The 16,971-nt window shown below is 31.8% G+C and overlaps 2 protein-coding genes across 3 annotated transcripts in view; one reads left to right on the forward strand and one right to left on the reverse strand.

Annotated features, from left to right (window-relative positions):
* Positions 1-1,338: 1,338 nt before the first annotated feature.
* On the reverse strand, positions 1,339-7,765 carry LOC139511365 (NOP protein chaperone 1-like). Its single transcript, XM_071298031.1, has 4 exons — positions 7,623-7,765; positions 4,325-4,414; positions 2,336-2,460; positions 1,339-1,853 (listed from the first exon to the last, which is right to left on the reverse strand). Exons 1-4 carry the CDS (start codon positions 7,663-7,665, stop codon positions 1,677-1,679), a joined length of 435 nt encoding a protein of 144 aa, XP_071154132.1. The 5' UTR covers positions 7,666-7,765; the 3' UTR covers positions 1,339-1,676.
* Positions 7,766-7,879: 114 nt separating this feature from the next.
* The window catches only part of LOC139511280 (solute carrier family 41 member 1-like), a 31,594-nt gene continuing 22,502 nt past the window's right edge, over positions 7,880-16,971 (forward strand). The window contains exons 1-3 of one of the 2 annotated variants that reach the window (XM_071297907.1): positions 7,880-8,050; positions 14,472-14,921; positions 16,457-16,564. In XM_071297907.1, the coding sequence (XP_071154008.1) occupies positions 14,535-14,921; positions 16,457-16,564 (495 nt within the window). In that variant the 5' untranslated portion in view covers positions 7,880-8,050; positions 14,472-14,534. The remainder of the gene's footprint in view (positions 8,051-14,471; positions 14,922-16,456; positions 16,565-16,971) is intronic. The other variant, XM_071297898.1, reaches the window with a different exon arrangement.

The following is a 16,971-nucleotide window of genomic DNA, read 5'->3' on the forward strand; positions in this document are numbered from 1 at the left end:
ATTAACGAGATCTTTTACCACTATCAAGTGTAAAAAATTCTTTGGATGTTTTAAATAAATTGTATACTTTTGATGTTATTCTTATAACTGTAAATTCAGAAATTATTGCGTGCATTTATTATTGTGATTTTGTCATTTTAGACTAAATTGAGATTTTAATTGTTTAAAAATTCCTATTAAATTCATATAAAAAATTGTGAGTTTTATTCTAAAAGGTTACCAATTCAACACAGTAATTAGATCTTTGAATATTTTTTTTTATAGGTATTTATATTGATTTTGTTATAGGTAAATTTAAAGCAAACTAAATATCATTGCTATATACATATGGATTTTATTACAATCTGTTGATACCTGTGTCTTGGCATGGTTTTTTTTTTACTGTTTATGACGATTTTACACTAAATTCATTGGATGTTGGATATGTATTGATTGATAATTTAGTCTTAGCCATCATGCATGATTCTTTTATGAGTTAGTTTTTATTGGCTTTGAACTAGCTGTCAGTAACTGAAAATACTCTCAGATCTGTATTTGGTGTCTTAGGGTATTTTTGTTGTTGGGATCAACAAGTCACTGGCTGTGCATGTCCACTTTTTATATGTATATCTATTTTGGCCATCTGATGAGTTAAGCCTTTTTCAACTGTTTGTTATAGTTAGTTCTTATGTTGTACTGTTACACCACTGTCCCAGGTTAGGAGAAGGGTTGTGATCCCACTAACATGTTTAACCCAGCCCCATTCTGTATGCATGTGCCTGTCCCAAGTCAGGAGCCTGTATATCAGTGGTTGTCATTTTTTGCTGTGTAACATATTTGTTTTTCATTTATTTTTTGTACATTAATTAGGCTGGTAGTTTTTTCAATGGAATTGTTTTACATTTGTCATTTGGGGCCTTTAATAGCTGACTATGTGGTATATGCTCTGGTTATTGTTGAAGGCTGTACCATGACCTATAGTTGTTAATTTTTGTGTCACTTGGTCTCTCGTGAAGATTTGACTCATTGGCAATCATACCACATAATCTTTTTTATATTAACCAAACACTCATGAGAATGATCTAATTTTACACTTTCACATTTATATGTTCAAAGAAGCATAAAACTTGGTCAAAAACTTAATTTGGTATACTATTTTTAAATTTCCTTTCAAAATGAGCATGTTTTGAGTTTCAAGTTGATGTAATGCAAGTTTCATAATAAGCTACCTTAACTTATTTTTTAAATCCGTATAGGACAGACAAACACACAAACTAACAGCCTGGGAGACAGAGGCACAGACCAGAAAACATAAATTGATAATATTCCCCTACTTCATGTAATGATATATATGTACAATACTGTAAATGCTTTTATTTACCAAAATATACTGGCTTTTAAAGTTGGGGTTACAAAATTTATGAGACATGTCCAGCACATATGCAAAGCTAGCTCTTCTCATTGTCTCTATTGAATTAGTGCCTGTAATTAAATTTTAAAATGTCTCATATCTTTGAAGTATTTCTTTTAGATACTAAACTGGTACCATAAATCACATATTTATATGAATGATCACAGAAAAAATGATAAAAACAATGAATACTATACATTCTGAAAAAAATGTTCTAAGGTGACCACATAAATGTGGCAATGTCTTCACCGGAGATATGACAGTTATCACAAATCATGTTCAAATGTCATCCAGGTGGTTTTTCATTATTGTCCATCTCCACTATATGTGGTTTTTTGGTATTTGTTTTTATTATTCTAAAATTCTCTTCAGTCACTTCTGGACCATAGAATTCATCCTCAGATGATTCACTGCTATCTTCTGAATCATCTTCTCCTGAGCTCTGTTCAAACAATGCAATGTTCTGTGAAAAAAATAATAGACATTCATAACATTATTAAAGGACAAGAGATTTCAATGAGCCTTAGCCAGTTATTGCACATAAATATGGCAACAACTTCCTTTGTGACGGGAGGCAATTTTTGTTTGTGCTTGCACTATTTGTTTCCATAAAAACATTAATATTTATAAGCTGATATGGAAAAGATATGTTTGGAATTTATTATATAGTATGGTAGTGGTCTAGTAGATGAATATATCTTACCACTATCAGACTATAGAGAAATACAAATGTATAAATGTTCAGTACAAACCTATTATCTTTTTTTTTCATTTTTAATAGACATTTTATGCAAAATATTTTTCAGGCACATTTATATCATGGGGCTGGGCATGCACACATTTAAACTATATTAATCCAATTATTTCATACAAAGATATCTTTTTTTTTTCTTTTTTTTTTAAATATATCCAAGATTATTTAAAGAATGCAAAATGAATTCTTACCATTTCTATAACATGATCATTTTCATTAGATATACATTCTATGTCAAGGTCATCTGCAGGAATAGTGTCAAGTTCTTTGTTTGCATCTTTCATCAAAGGAAGAAATTGTTTCACACTTGATAAAACTGTAATCAAATTTAGATTAAAAGTTAAGAAAAAGCATATGTTTTTCATAATAAAACTGTAATCAAATTTAGATTAAAAGTTAAGATATTAAATCTTCAAATGACATGTATGTTTGGTCTAGCAATGGCAAAACATTGTATCTACATATATACTTGTCAATAACAATCTTAGATGCTATAAGTACAAATACATTATATCCTGACAGCCCAGGTCACTTATGCTAAAAATGTTATCTCATGTCATGTTCAATAATTTCTTTATTTTTATGAGAGTTTTGTGTTGATTACTGCAGATGTTTGTTTATCTGTGTATATCAACTTTAAATTCTTCCACTACTTTTACTGCTCCAGCTAAAGGTAATGGGGACATTAAGTGTTACCCATGACAGTCGTTCTTTCCATCCATCCCATTTTGATTTTTGCTCTCTTTCTCAAATTTGCCTCATGCAAATTTTATGAAGCTTTAACAAAATGCTTAGAACCAAAAGTTGAAAACTTACACACAGAATAAGAATTTGGGCAATGAGTCACTTGCCATTCTAGAGTTATGTCCCTGTATCAGGCATGGTGCGAATTACATGGCAATGTTGTGCATTATATAACTATTACTAAATGACAAAACCATGCATTAAATTACAATTACAATAACAAGGCCAAAACATAGGTGGAAAAAAAGCATTTTTTTCTGTTTCCACACTCTAACTTAAGTTTGTCTCATCAAAATTTTATGAAACTCATATACAATGATAAGAACTACAACAAGCAGACAGAGGTCGTATTTGGGTTGTGAGACAGTTTCCGCATGCTTTTTTTACTGGAAAAATTGCAAAGCTTGAGTCCTCAGACACATTCTTTTTTTTGTTGTGTCATCCTAAGGCTTGACACTTAAGGTTCAAGATGTCTTTTTTTTGTTGTGTCATCCTATGGCTTGACACTTAAGGTTCAAGATGTCTTTTTTTTGTTGTGTCATCCTAAGGCTTGATGTCCTTTGATTTTATATCTACATAACTTCCTAGTTCATTAACATACATGTACAACCAACATCTCTTTTCTTTAAATTTGTAAGGGTTCCGCGGAACCCAGTGTCTCGCCTACTTTTGCTGTTAATCACACACTCAACAAAAATGATGAAAATAATCGAAAAATTATTCCTCTCGATACTATCTTTTGATTGTCAGAAGCTTCTGTCCAAGTTTGGTAAAAATCCAGGCTAGTTTAATAATCTTAAAAATGTTTTAAAAACTTTAACTGCAGACTGTATGTCATGTAAACTGGAAGAAAAACTAAGTCCATTTATAAGTAAAATATGGGAAAAATGGAATTTTATTTTTACAAAATTTACTTCTGGATACTATCTTCTGATCATAAACAAGCTTCTGGCATGGCCAAGTTTCTTACAATTCCAGGATAGTTTAAGAAAGTTATTAAAATTTTAAAAACTTTAACCATAGAGTGAATGTTATCGTTCCTGGCAGAAAAACTAAGTCCATTTATAACATGTATAAGTAAAATACGGAAAAAATGGAATTTTATTTTTACAAAATTTACTCCTGGATACTATCTTATGAACATAAACAAGCTTCTGTCCAAGTTTGGTAGAAATCTGGGATATTTCAAGAAAGTTATTAAAATTTCAAAAACTTTAACCACAAAGTGAATATTTGTGGACGCCGCCGACGACATCGACAGAATGTAGGATCGCTATGTCTCGCTTTTTCGACTAAAGTCGAAGGCTCGACAAAAATCAGTTATTTTTTTATACAGTAATCATTTGTCTTTCCAAACCTTTCAAACCATTCAGCACATATAATTATACATACATAGTGATACACTTATCCTTGCAATGTATAGCAATATAACTAACCTGAACTTGGAGGCATCTTACAGATGGTTGGAGGTGTAGTGGACTTTCTATCAGTTTGTTTAACAGATAATAACTCTGCTAAACCTTTGTCTAAAAAAATGAAGATAGAAATTGGTTTGTAGCATGTCAATATGTACTTTATCAAGCTTGCTATCATATTACATACTTATACATGTAGTATCACAAAAACTCAAATGCCCATAAAATTCCAATAAGATTTCGACTCTTGACAAAAAAAATACAAATAACAATTAAAAGTAATCATAAATGATGCTAGCTCTACTAGTTGGTTGATGTTGTTAACTTGTTTGTGGTATGTGATAATGAGTACAATCTATTGCCCCGTTTTCCATTGTAGTTCTGACAAATGAGATTTAGGCTGTTTTCTTAGTCTTTTGGGCAGAATTGTAGGTTGAGTCTGAGAAAGCGAATTTTAGAATTTGCTTCCTTAGCTACATTTTAAGTCTTCTGTTATTTGTAGGTAATGATTGTGTTTGACCTGTTGAAGTATGTGTCCATCAAGGGTGCAGAATTTCTGGCTTTTGATTGTACTCAAATCTTTTAAAAAAAATTAAGGTAACGAAAATTATTTCAGACCTCTGACAAATCATGAGAAGAATATTTTGTTGAATCACGGTAAAATGTTAACCAATTTTATGATTACAATAGTCGATATGATTGTTTGACAGCTTACGGTAAAGGGCATAACCATGATAACTACCCTCATACTTTTCCAGTGAAAGAAATCTTACATTATGATTTATCTGTAACATTTTGTCCACCGTATGATTCCCATTGCTTAACACTAGCGTGTAAGGTCGGTATCCGAAAGTGTTATTGTACCTGATAGCTGAAAATGTTTGACAGCATAGAAAACGGTACCTTGAATGACCAAATAACACTTGAAAATTTAATATTAGCACATATTGGTGATTTTTAAACATTAATTATTAAATAATAGTATATTATAGATGTATTTAATAGCTTAAACATGATTTACAGAAAGCATTTTAATTCATAAGGAACTTTTTAAATTCAGTGTGTACATTTGTACATCCAACATATGGTGACCAAGGAAATCACAATGGCCGCCATGTTGGATGTACGCACTAAATTTAAAAGGCTCTTTATGAACTTATCAGCTTTCTGTTAATCATTTTCAAGTTATAAATACATCGATAATATATTATTATTTAATAATCAATGTTTAAAAATCACCAATATGTGCTAATATTAAAATTTCAAGTGTAATTCGGTCATTACAAGTGTTATTCGGATAATAACAGTGTTATTCGGTCATTCATGTGCTTTCGAGACGTGACGGCCATACCACCACATTGTTCATGGGATACAAATGTATATCGGCCACACATTGTGAGACGTATCGTCCACACTTTAAATTTTTTTTTATTGAGATTATAACTTAAAATATAATAATAAAATAAGAATTTATTCATATTAATAACTTAAATATGATATTTTAGTATTTTTTTCTGCACAAGAGATCCTTTATTTATTCTTGTAAGAGTAATCTTTGCTTGATCATCATCACTCATTGGGGCCATATTATGTAAGTATATTGATTATTTCTTCATTATCAGTTATAAACAATTTCTGAAGAATCATTTTTATCGTAATGTAATATAAAGGCATCTTTTTTCAATTAACCATCTCATACTTTTTCTCTCATAAACTCATGTCACTCATTCATTCATTCCACTGCATACACAAATTAGTCTCCCTTTCAGATACAGTCATTCATATTTGTTCATATTGATCTGTTTGTTATACGGAAGATATTAAAAAATCATTTAGAAAACAGTATGATATTTTAATATGGGGACGAAGTCCCCAATTACAATACAAAAATCAATAAAAAAAAAAAAAAAAAAATTTCTGGAAAATTTCCCGAATTTTTCATTCTACTAATGAACTCAAAATCGTTAACTTTTTTTTTAGATCTACTTCTGTTTCCGGTCTTGTTTGCATGAGACTTTGAATAAAATGTATATTTATCAACATATCAACAAATATAGGAAGGAATTCAACACCCAATCATTTTTAATAATTGTTTGATATGAAAAAAACGTTACCTGGATAACAGCGTTTCTTTGTTTACATTGAATATGACGTCATAACTTAAATAACGTCACAACTAAATCCCTTACAACAGAATCAATATCGGAAACGTTACGGTATTTCCGTCTCTTTTAACAATATTTTTTTTTGTTTGAATTAAAAAAAATAATACAGACTTCGTCCCCATTCACAGGTAAATTATGCTTGCCTCATATTATTTTATTAGATTAAACACATTCCTATATATAATGTGTAAACAAATGATATAACAAATTTAAACATGATAAATAATGTTAAAACAGTATAGTTAATTAAAAAAAAGTTATAATAACCATCTATAAGTATCAAAATAATTCATATATAACATCTAAAAAAAAACAAAAAACATGGACAATTAAGTCTTTACAAAGTATGGCCGTTTCATCTTTTCGGGGCATGGCCATTTTATCCCATGGATGTCATGGCAGTATGGCCGTTACGTCCTGCATCGATTCTTGTTACCCTTTCCCGCAAAGAATTAATATGGGGACGAAGTCCCCAATAACAGTAGAAAATTCAATAAAAAAAAATTAAAAAATGGGAAAATTTTCCCGATATTTTCATTGTACTAATGAACTCAAAATCATTCAATTTTTTTTTTTTCGCGTTTTTGAATTTCCGGATCTGCGCAGAAATCTACAATGTTCTTCCTTTTCCGGTCTCGTTTGTATGAAACTTTGAGTAAAATATATATTTATCAGTCTTGTATAGAATAGGAAGGAACGCAATACCAATTTCATTTTTAATAATTTCTCGATATGAAAAAACGTTACCTGATGATAGCGTTTCTTTGTTTACATTGTATATGACGTCATAGTCCAAATAATTATGACGTCTGGCAAGGCTATTTTATTTTTTTTCTCGTCCCAAAAAAAAAATTAAAATAGCCTTGCCAGACGTCATAATTATTTGGACTAATGACATAACTTTAATAAAGTCACAATTAAAATCCATAACAACAGAACCAAAATCCGGGAAACGTTACGGTATTTCCATTTCTTTTTTTTTAACAAATATTAAAGTTACAAAAAAAAATTCATACAGACTTCGTCCCCATTTACAGTTAATGCCTGCCTCATATTATTAAAAAGATGTTTTTTTTTTATGTAAACAGAGTCAATTTTGTCCATTTCAGACATTTGTTATGAAAACCCTTTAGGAGAAGTATTAAAATTGTTACCATTTTTGCTAAATTCTACTCCTAATAACTCTTTTGACGCCATTTAATGTCAAAATTTGAGAGTAAGCCTTCCAATGTACTCAATTCATGTGTCCATGGGCGCAGACATCTTTGAAATAATCTCTATCAATTTGAATTATCGGTTGATTTTTTTGTATTAAATAAATTCGAAGAAATCATAATCAAAATAATAAGGAAAAAAATCAAAAGTATATTTAAATTTTAACAAAATCAATCTTTGCTTTTTTTAGAGACTGGTAACTGGTACCAGAATAACGGTTAAACTTTTTGTGTATCGCTCTAACCAAATAACGTGGTACCAACAAGTGACAAGTTGGCAAAATTTGTAAACAACAGCAACGCACAACCAAAATCGTTTATATCATTTATGATTTGGTTACCGTATCACTTTTCATAATAACACAAAGGTAGTAATCAAATTCGATCCCAAATATAACCGCAATATATGAGAAATATAGGTCAATAATATTTAAAAATCGACTATTTCTAGGGACTTGAAGCTATACTGCTCTAGTCTTCTGTTAGTGCTTTCTTCCCTTCTTCTTCCAGGTAAGGAACCGAATTCAAATTTTGAATGTATGAGGTCCCGCGAAAACTAACGCAATGTCGGACAACACAGAAAGTTTTCTCTTGGCTATTTACAGGATAAAACGTTCTCTATATATATACAATTTAAACTATGTACAGGATGTTAGTCTAAATTTTAGCAGAGCATGCCTTCAGGGCAGCTTTGAATCCATCAACTGTGTCAGCTGATGTTGGCAGTTGGTTCCAGTCTCTAATGGTCCTTGGAAAAAATGATTGTGCGAAGGCGTCTGTTTTGGCCCTTTCTTGGAAGAAGCGGTTTTTACCTCTGGTCCGGCTATCGTTTGGCGTCAGATATTGGTGCCTATCTTATGTCTATCAGATCATGTTGGATTTTGAACAACATGCATAGCCTATTTTGTTTCCTGCGGTCTTCAAGGCTTTCCCATTTTAAAGATGTTACCATTTTTGTTACACAGCCAGGTGTGCGGTCTGTGTAGTTGTTGTTTACAAATCTAGCTGCTCTTTTCTTTACCTGTTCGATTGCTTTTATTTTAGCCTGTTTCCTAGGGTCCCATACTGTGCAAGCATACTCAACTGAAGGTCTTACTATTGTTGAATATGCTGCTGCTTTGACCGGTTTAGTGCAATCTTTTAGGTTACGTTGTATGAAGCCTAGTGTTTTGTTTCCTTTTACCACTTTGTTGTCGATGTGTCTGTCCCAGGTTAGATTATTGCTGATAGTAACTCCCAGGTATTTACTAGCTTCAAGGGTGTCCAGTGTGTGTCCGTGTAATTTGTAATTAGTTGGTATTACAGGACGATTCTTGGGTTGTATTCTAATTACATGTACAATGCATTTTTTGCATTGAAGCTCATTTGCCACTTATCTTCCCAATCCTCTAATGATGTGAGATCTTTCTGTAGTAGGTCACTTTCTGCTTGGTAACTGATAGTTCGATAGAGGAGGCTGTCGTCTGCAAAAAGTTTGGTCTCTGATGATGTTGCTGTTTCTGGCATGTCGTTTATGTAGGCCAGGAACAGTAAGGGTCCAAGAACTGTTCCTTGAGGAACACCAGAGAGTACTGGTACTTGCTCCGAGACAGCTCCTTCTAGAATAACGCTTTGCATTCTGTTTTGTAGAAATGATCTTATCCACCTGTTTGCTTTAGGATTTACTCTGTAGTACTCAAGTTTATGTAGTAGGCGATGGTGTGGCACTTTATCAAACGTTTTAGCAAAATCTAGTAGGATGATTGTATATATTGCTTAAAAATGGTTTTAACTTGTACAAAATTTAAAATAAAGTAAAATATACATTTAAATTCACCAATGCATAAAGAACAACAATAAATAGACCAGAACGTGTCTTTTTCTGTAGAGGACAATGATCACAAAGTTTCAGAAATATATGTTTCATGACTTATGTTGGCAAAATGTGTTTTCATGTAATTGTATGTTTTATGCAGTCCATCATGGCTTAAATAAGTGTGAAACTATTTACGGTACTTAAAGCTTGCATTCCTCAATGACAATTACATAAGTTACTAGTAACTAAATTCTTCCAAAAAATTTAAGAACGATTCCTAATAATTTTGGGAAATACTCCTCCCTCTCGATTTTATAGTGTGCAAAGACTAAAACAATGTCTTATATGCTTACTCTGTAAAAGTAAAAGAGAGCTGAAATAGTTTTCATTGGACCACGCTTCATTATCAATATCTTTGGATCTACTCTTCAACATATTTGGCCTACAACATGACTTATGTAAATTTATAACTCAATTTTTGTTTATGAACTATAAGATCATTGCATGAGGCGAATGTCATTTTGATATGTTTTAAATATTTATCCTCTACTTTGAAAGCATGTATTTGTGGCCTTTGGATGTTGTCTGCTCCACGGGCAGGTTGTTTTTTTAGACACATACCCCATTTCAATTCTCAATTTTATTTGTAAACACATCTATCCTGACTATCTTATGTCTTTTAGTGTCGACTAGAATAAAAGTATTTTACTATTGCCTTCAAAGTGGACACTCACAATTATAATTCATTTAATAAAGATATGTCCATAGATAGTCATAAGAGATCATAAGACATGTCCTAAGATATATCTTATGACAGGTCTTAGGAATGCTTCGTAATACCGACCCCTGGACATTAACTGGGACAACATCCCTAATGCGCCTCGAAATGAGGAACTCAAAAGTCATGTGTAAAGAAAAAATCTCTGTGTAGTGATATTGGATATATATACAAATGACTGAACTTAACCATTTGTGGTGATTAGGAAAGTAGAAGAACATAGAATAAATGTGTAAAAGCTATGGAGCTATAAAATGTGTTCAAAGTATTAAATTTTCAAAGAACTTATTGTGTTAAAAGGTGGATATTTTACCACAAGGAGCCACATCACAAAAGGATGTTCGGGGTATGCTACTTTACGGAAAAAGTAATCTCACTTTGTACCCCGAAAATTTAACCACATTTGTGAAAATGTCACAGCTAACTAACGAGCTATCCAAGTTTACGATATGGACTGAGCTACAGGAAAAAACGTTACCATTACCGCCTATGTAAAAACAATTAAAGATCTTGACCCAACTGTAGCAAAAAGGGACAAACACACTAACATGAAGGAATAATAAAAAAGTTATGAAAATGTTATTGAGGTCAATATCATCTGTTGCGTTAATAGAAGAATATCCTTATTTTTTTATTTTGTACAAGTTAAAACCATTTTTAAGCAATATTTTGTACAGGTTATAACATGTATGGGGTACTTTTGTACATGTTATAACTTGTATTTTTGCATTATACAAGTTATAACATGTACAATATTTTTGTACATGTTATAACCTGTACAAAATCGCAACTTGTACACGACATATATATAGTTAGAATTTTTTTGGTAATTTGTGTTACTGGGTTACTGTTTCCAGTTTATGTTAGTTAAAATTTCATTTTTAGCAAGTTTCTGATTTAATTTATAAGAAATCAGCACATAACCAAAGATAGTGTGGGTTTACTGTAAGCAACAAAAAACTAAATATGATAATATTTAACAATATGTATGAAAAACAATTTAGAACTAGAAGTAGATATTAAATAAACACCATTTACATGTATACTGGTATAATCAATAATGCAGTTATACTATTATTATCATATGAACGGCATCTGTTTAACTTCATCCCTCTTATCCTATGTGTAAATAATTTAAACTTCTTGAATTTAGTATAAAATAAAGTACGTGCATGCATGTATAATTTCAATCACTTTTCGTCTTACATTTTTTACCATATAATGTTTTGACACGCCAGCTGTTGTCTATTTATGAGGATGGATTTTTACAATACAGCTTCTACAGATCCTTCAATTTATTACTAAACTTTATGTTTTTAATAAAAAAAAAAAAGATAATATGCCTTGTCAATCGAATAATTCACATAGACATAGATAACATATATCTCTTGATATTCATTTAGATGACAGATATTCATGGCAAATAAAAAGTATTATTATTAAGTTTCTGATAGGTTAATCTGGGTTAGAATTATGAATAAATATGCTATCAGAATTGCTAAATTAACTTTTTTATTGTCGATACCTTTTTAATGAAACCATGCAATTGCATATGCCTCCAATAATGTAAATCAATAATTGTTTATGACTTGACATTGTAAGTAATGGCAAAAGTTTTGTGTAATTTTCATTTTGCTTGGATCATGTGATGGAAAATGTAAGTATCTTACTTTTGAAATGATGTAAATGTACTAGCAACTACCGGGTAATTTTCTATTTTTTATGAAAAGGGCTGTTGTATAAAGAAATCTTTTTAATAAATTTAACCTACATGTACATTTGTACAAGAAGACATATTGTGATATTCCATAAGGTATTCTTAAAATAAACTGAATAATGTAAACTTATTTTTTTCGACAGCAGATATTTATGTATTGACTTTTTATACGACAGCAAAAATTAAAAATTTTTTGGTCGTATATTGGTATCACTTTGTCGTCATTAGCGTCAGTGTTGTCCGAAGAATGATGGTTTCCGGATAATAACTTGAGTATAATTTAATAGAAATCAATAAAATTTTAAAACAATGTTTATAACCACAAAACGAAAGTTGGGATTGATTTTGGGGGTTATGGTCCCAAAGGTTTAGAATAAGGGGTCCAAAACGAGCATTTATCTAGTTTCAGGACAATAAGTTGTGTATACGTATTTCAATTGTTCTGAAATTGCACCACAATATTTAATACCATAAGTAGAAGGTTGGGATTTAATTTAAGGGTTATGGGGCAAACAGCTTAGGAATAAAGGGCCATAGAGGCCAAAAACAAGTATTTTTCTAGTTTCCCCGACAGTAACTTGTGTGAAACTGTATGGATCTGTCTGACATTGTACCACAAGAACATAACAAAGAGAAGGCATGATTCAGTTTGGGGTTAATTTCCCCCAACATGTAGGAATAAGGGGGCCAAAAAAGGGCCATAAAGAAACAGACAATAACTTGTGTTTAAGGGTATGGATCTCTCTGAAATTATACTACAAGGTTTCTTACTACAAAGGAAAGGCTGGAATTGAGTTTTGGTGTTCTTGCTCGAAGGGGGGTTTCAATAAGTGAGGGACCAAAAAAGGCGCCCAAATAAGCATTTTTGTAGTCTCCAGTCAATAACTTGTGTTTAAGTGTTTAAATCTCTCTGAAATTATACCACAAGTTTCCATACTACAAAGTAATGATTAGGGGGGGGGGGGGGGGGGGTTGTGGCTCAAATCATTTAGCAAATAGGTGCAAAAAAGGGGGAAAAACAAGTTTTTTTTCTGGTTAAAGGCAATTTAGACAAAGTAGTGTAAGGGAGGTAATCCAAATTCCATTTTAAGAATACTGTTATACATATGTTTGACTACCTCCCTTACACTGCTTAAAAATTATGTATTAAGAAATGAGGATTGTCTTGAGATGATTAGCTGTAATTATTTTTAAACGTTACTACATGTATTGATTAATATTGATTTTAACCATGACTGTATGTCATTTTATATTTTAATATTTTATGATGTATTCAAATGAGTAGTTATTGTTGCAAACTCCATTAGATATTTTAATTGAGATTATTTTTGGAATAAGGGAAAGCGGGGGGTGAAAACAAATTGGAAGGGGAGGGGGGGTTACAATTTTTCTCATTTCAGATTTCAGAAATTAAAAAGAAAATATCTTCAAATATTCGACAGCATAGTGAATTACTCTAAAGCAAAAAAAATAATTTATAAGTTCATTAGACCACATGTACATTCATTCTGTGTCAGAATCCTATGCTGTTTCATATTTTTAATCACAATCCAAATTCAGAGCTGTATCCGGCTTGAATGTCGTGTCCATACTTGCCCTAACTGTAACAGTGTTCAGGGTTTGAACTCAGTGGTTGTATAAAGCTGTGCCCTGCAGAGCATCTGGTTCTTTAAGTTTCAGTCATGACAGTAAATAAAAATGATGTAGGACTCTGACCTGTGATTGTGATGGTACTCCTTACAGTGATGATTACACTGAAGTGTGATGGTAACACTAAAGTGTGATGATTATAGTGTAATAATTATATTGAATTGTGATGGTTATACAGAAGTGTGATGATTACACTGAAGTGTGATGGTTACACTGAAGTGTGATGATTACACTGAAGTGTGATGGTTGCATAATTGTTACCCTATCTTTTTGATAGCTACACCAAAGTGAGCTGGTTGTAACACAACATGACCTATATTCTATTATATTTAGAGCTATTATCTCAAATTTTGCATTGATCTTTTTTTGTGATAATTTTTCATATCGCCCAACTCAAGTGATATGTGGTTTTCTCAGACAAGTAAGAGAATGTATAACATCCTTACTTTTCCTAGGATAAAGGTCCTTAATAGCTATAGATAATCAATGGTCTTTAACTTGAGGATGTTTCTCAGCTACATGTGATGACAGGAATGTCACCTTCGGGAGAGATTGTCACCTTGTAGCTTAAAAACACCCTCTCACTTGAAAAACCATCAATAATCTGTAAAAATGAATAATCACAAATACATGGGATATTTCAAGACTTACAAGCCAAAATATTTCCCTGCAAAGTTGGCAAGAAGTGATAAAATGTAAAAAAAATGAGTGAGAATAAGTTAGTTGACAGTGATATAAAAACCAACTAATGACAACTGCTTTTGTAGATAGATGTATTATCATGATTTATATACATGTATATAATTACGTGAAGTAAAACAAGAATTATTTTATTTTGTTTTATTTCAGGCAAGATTGTTCTGTGACAACCCTTCTTCTTAAATAGGTTTGAAATGTATTGTGACGGCTGAAATGGATAAGAAAGGGTATGAATTACGACAAAGAAAGAACCCTCCCTCCAAAACCCAACACCCCTCCATTAAAAAATCTGTAACACATAAAAGACCAAAGATGGAAGTTGATTTAGGAACAATTCAAATGAAAGATATTTTAAAGCAAGAAAATGGAACAGTTAATGCAGGCTATTCTGATGAGGATGAAGAGAACACACTTTTTGATCAGACACCGCTGTTATCTCGAGATGAAATCTGTGCCTCACCAGATGTATTGATTGAAGAAGACAACAGGGAGGTCAAAGTTGACGAGAGCTGGTGGACAATCGGTCTTCAAGTCTTCTTTCCATTCATCATAGCAGGATTTGGTACTGTTGGTGCTGGCATGGTGCTAGATATAGTTCAGGTAAATGAAGAACTTTTGTACTACATGTATAATTGTGTAATGTTTCATACAGACTTTCAAGTGACACCCTCCCCACCCAAAGATTTGATGGGGTTTGTGTTGCTTGGTCTTTAGTTTTTTATGTTGTGTATTGTCTACTTTTATTTGTCCACTTGTCTTTTTCTTTTTTAGCCATGGCGTCATTTTTTTTTATCTATGAGTTTGACTGTCCTTTGGTATCTTTGGCCCCTCTTTTTATCATGACATTAAAAGACTGTCAGGTATTTGGGCAGACAACTAGCAATGATTCATGTGATAACTAAAATCAGTCAAACCAAAATGATAAGTTCCATAAAATAGTTCTGACTTACACTCTAAATCCAGTGCTTATAAGAGCATGCTTGGTAGAAATAGACTGCTTAATCTTATGTTTTCAAAGAAATAAGCATTTTCCTCTACCTTATAAATCCAGAATTTTGAAGTTAAATCATAATGAATACAATATTAAAGGTTTAATGATAATGATGATGACAGGGAAAACTTTAAAATCGTTTTTTATGTTGGCTGCAAATTATGGGATAGCAAAGACACTCATTTTTGTTAATTGGACACTTGGATTGAATTGCCAATATTTTGTCTACCCTATATAGCTACAGCATAATTGTTAGGCATGTCCCTGAGTCCTGCAATGCCAGCCAATTGGGAGCTATGTGCACATTTAAAACCTTTATATTGTAGTTGGCTTGTTTATAAAAAAGATGATGTGGTATGATGTGAGAAAACTCTCCACAAGAGACCAAAATGACACAGTTGTAAACAACTATAGGTCACTGTATGTCCTCAACAATGAGCAAAGCCCATACTGTAAAGTCAGCTATAAAAGGCCTGTTAATGACAAATGTAAAACAATTTAAACAAGAAAACTGATGGCCTAGTTTATGTACAAAAAAATGGACTACATGTAAAAACAAATATGCAACACAGCAACAAACAACAACCACTAAATCACAGGCTCCTGACTTTGGACAGTCACATACAGAATGTGGCTGAGTTACTACACTAGTTACGTTTATAGATGGGGCCAAACCCTTCCCCTAATCTGGTACAGTGATGTAAGAGCACAAAATAAGAAAACATTCTACAAAACAATAAACAAAAAACAAATGTATTATAAATGTCAACCATTAAATTATAAACTCCTGACTTGGGACAGGCACATATTAAAATGGCTTGGTTAAACTAGTTTGAAGGTACCAACCTTCCCAAAACCTGGGACAGTGTTCTTCCAAGGGGCTGTTCATCTGTCCCTTTGTTCAACAAATATTAAGTCACTCTTTTCTAAAAAGTTATTGAACAGAATGACTTTCTTTGGTAGCCTTCGGCTGTTGTCTGCTCTATGGTTGTGTTGTTGTCTCTTTGACACATTCCCCATTTCCATTTATATTTATATTTGTTCAACAGCTCAACAATGGCAAATTGTAAGGGAAGTAAATTATGAAATATGTTAAAGTAAAATCTGTGAGTTTTAATAAGCAATGTCTTTTTTCTAATTTCAGCATTGGGATGTATATACAAAAGTTTCTGAGATATTTATTTTAGTTCCTTCTCTCCTTGGTTTAAAAGGCAACTTGGAAATGACATTAGCATCTAGACTATCTACGCAGGTAATATAGCAGATTAAGTTATTTATGATTTTACAAGACTTAGTGTTCTACATAAAATCAAGTCTAGATTTTACAAGACTTAGTGTTCTACATAAAATCAAGTCTAGATTTTACAAGACTTAGTGTTCTACATAAAATCAAGTCTAGAAATCTTGCTTCAATTTCTGTCAAATATGTCAACAAGAGTTCTTTTCTTATCAAGTAGTTTGACTGAATGATATGATTTTTCAATGATTTAAGTTGAATTCGGATTATTTTACCAGTTTGTACTGCCAGAAAACGTTGGTTCACTTGCCTGATATATTTTTAAATATAGTTGTTAAGATCATTAAACAAATTCTGAACACCATTAACTTTAATAGAGATATTTCTTTATTTCCATCAAATTATTAAGATTGTTAAGTTTG

The sequence above is a fragment of the Mytilus edulis genome, chromosome 1, assembly GCF_963676685.1.
Source record: "Mytilus edulis chromosome 1, xbMytEdul2.2, whole genome shotgun sequence".
Lineage (NCBI taxonomy): Eukaryota > Metazoa > Mollusca > Bivalvia > Mytilida > Mytilidae > Mytilus > Mytilus edulis.

Bases quoted from the DNA above. Each gene is read 5' to 3' on its own strand.
- LOC139511365 (XM_071298031.1), bottom strand. From the start codon at position 7,665: ATGGCGTCAAAAGAGTTATTAGGAGTAGAATTTAGCAAAAATG. The intron at 4,415-7,622 runs GTAACAATTTTA...TCATTTTTTTAG, and splicing joins AGTAGAATTTAGCAAAAATG to ACAAAGGTTTAGCAGAGTTA. The intron at 1,854-2,335 runs GTAAGAATTCAT...TTTTTTTCACAG, and splicing joins ATGATCATGTTATAGAAATG to AACATTGCATTGTTTGAACA.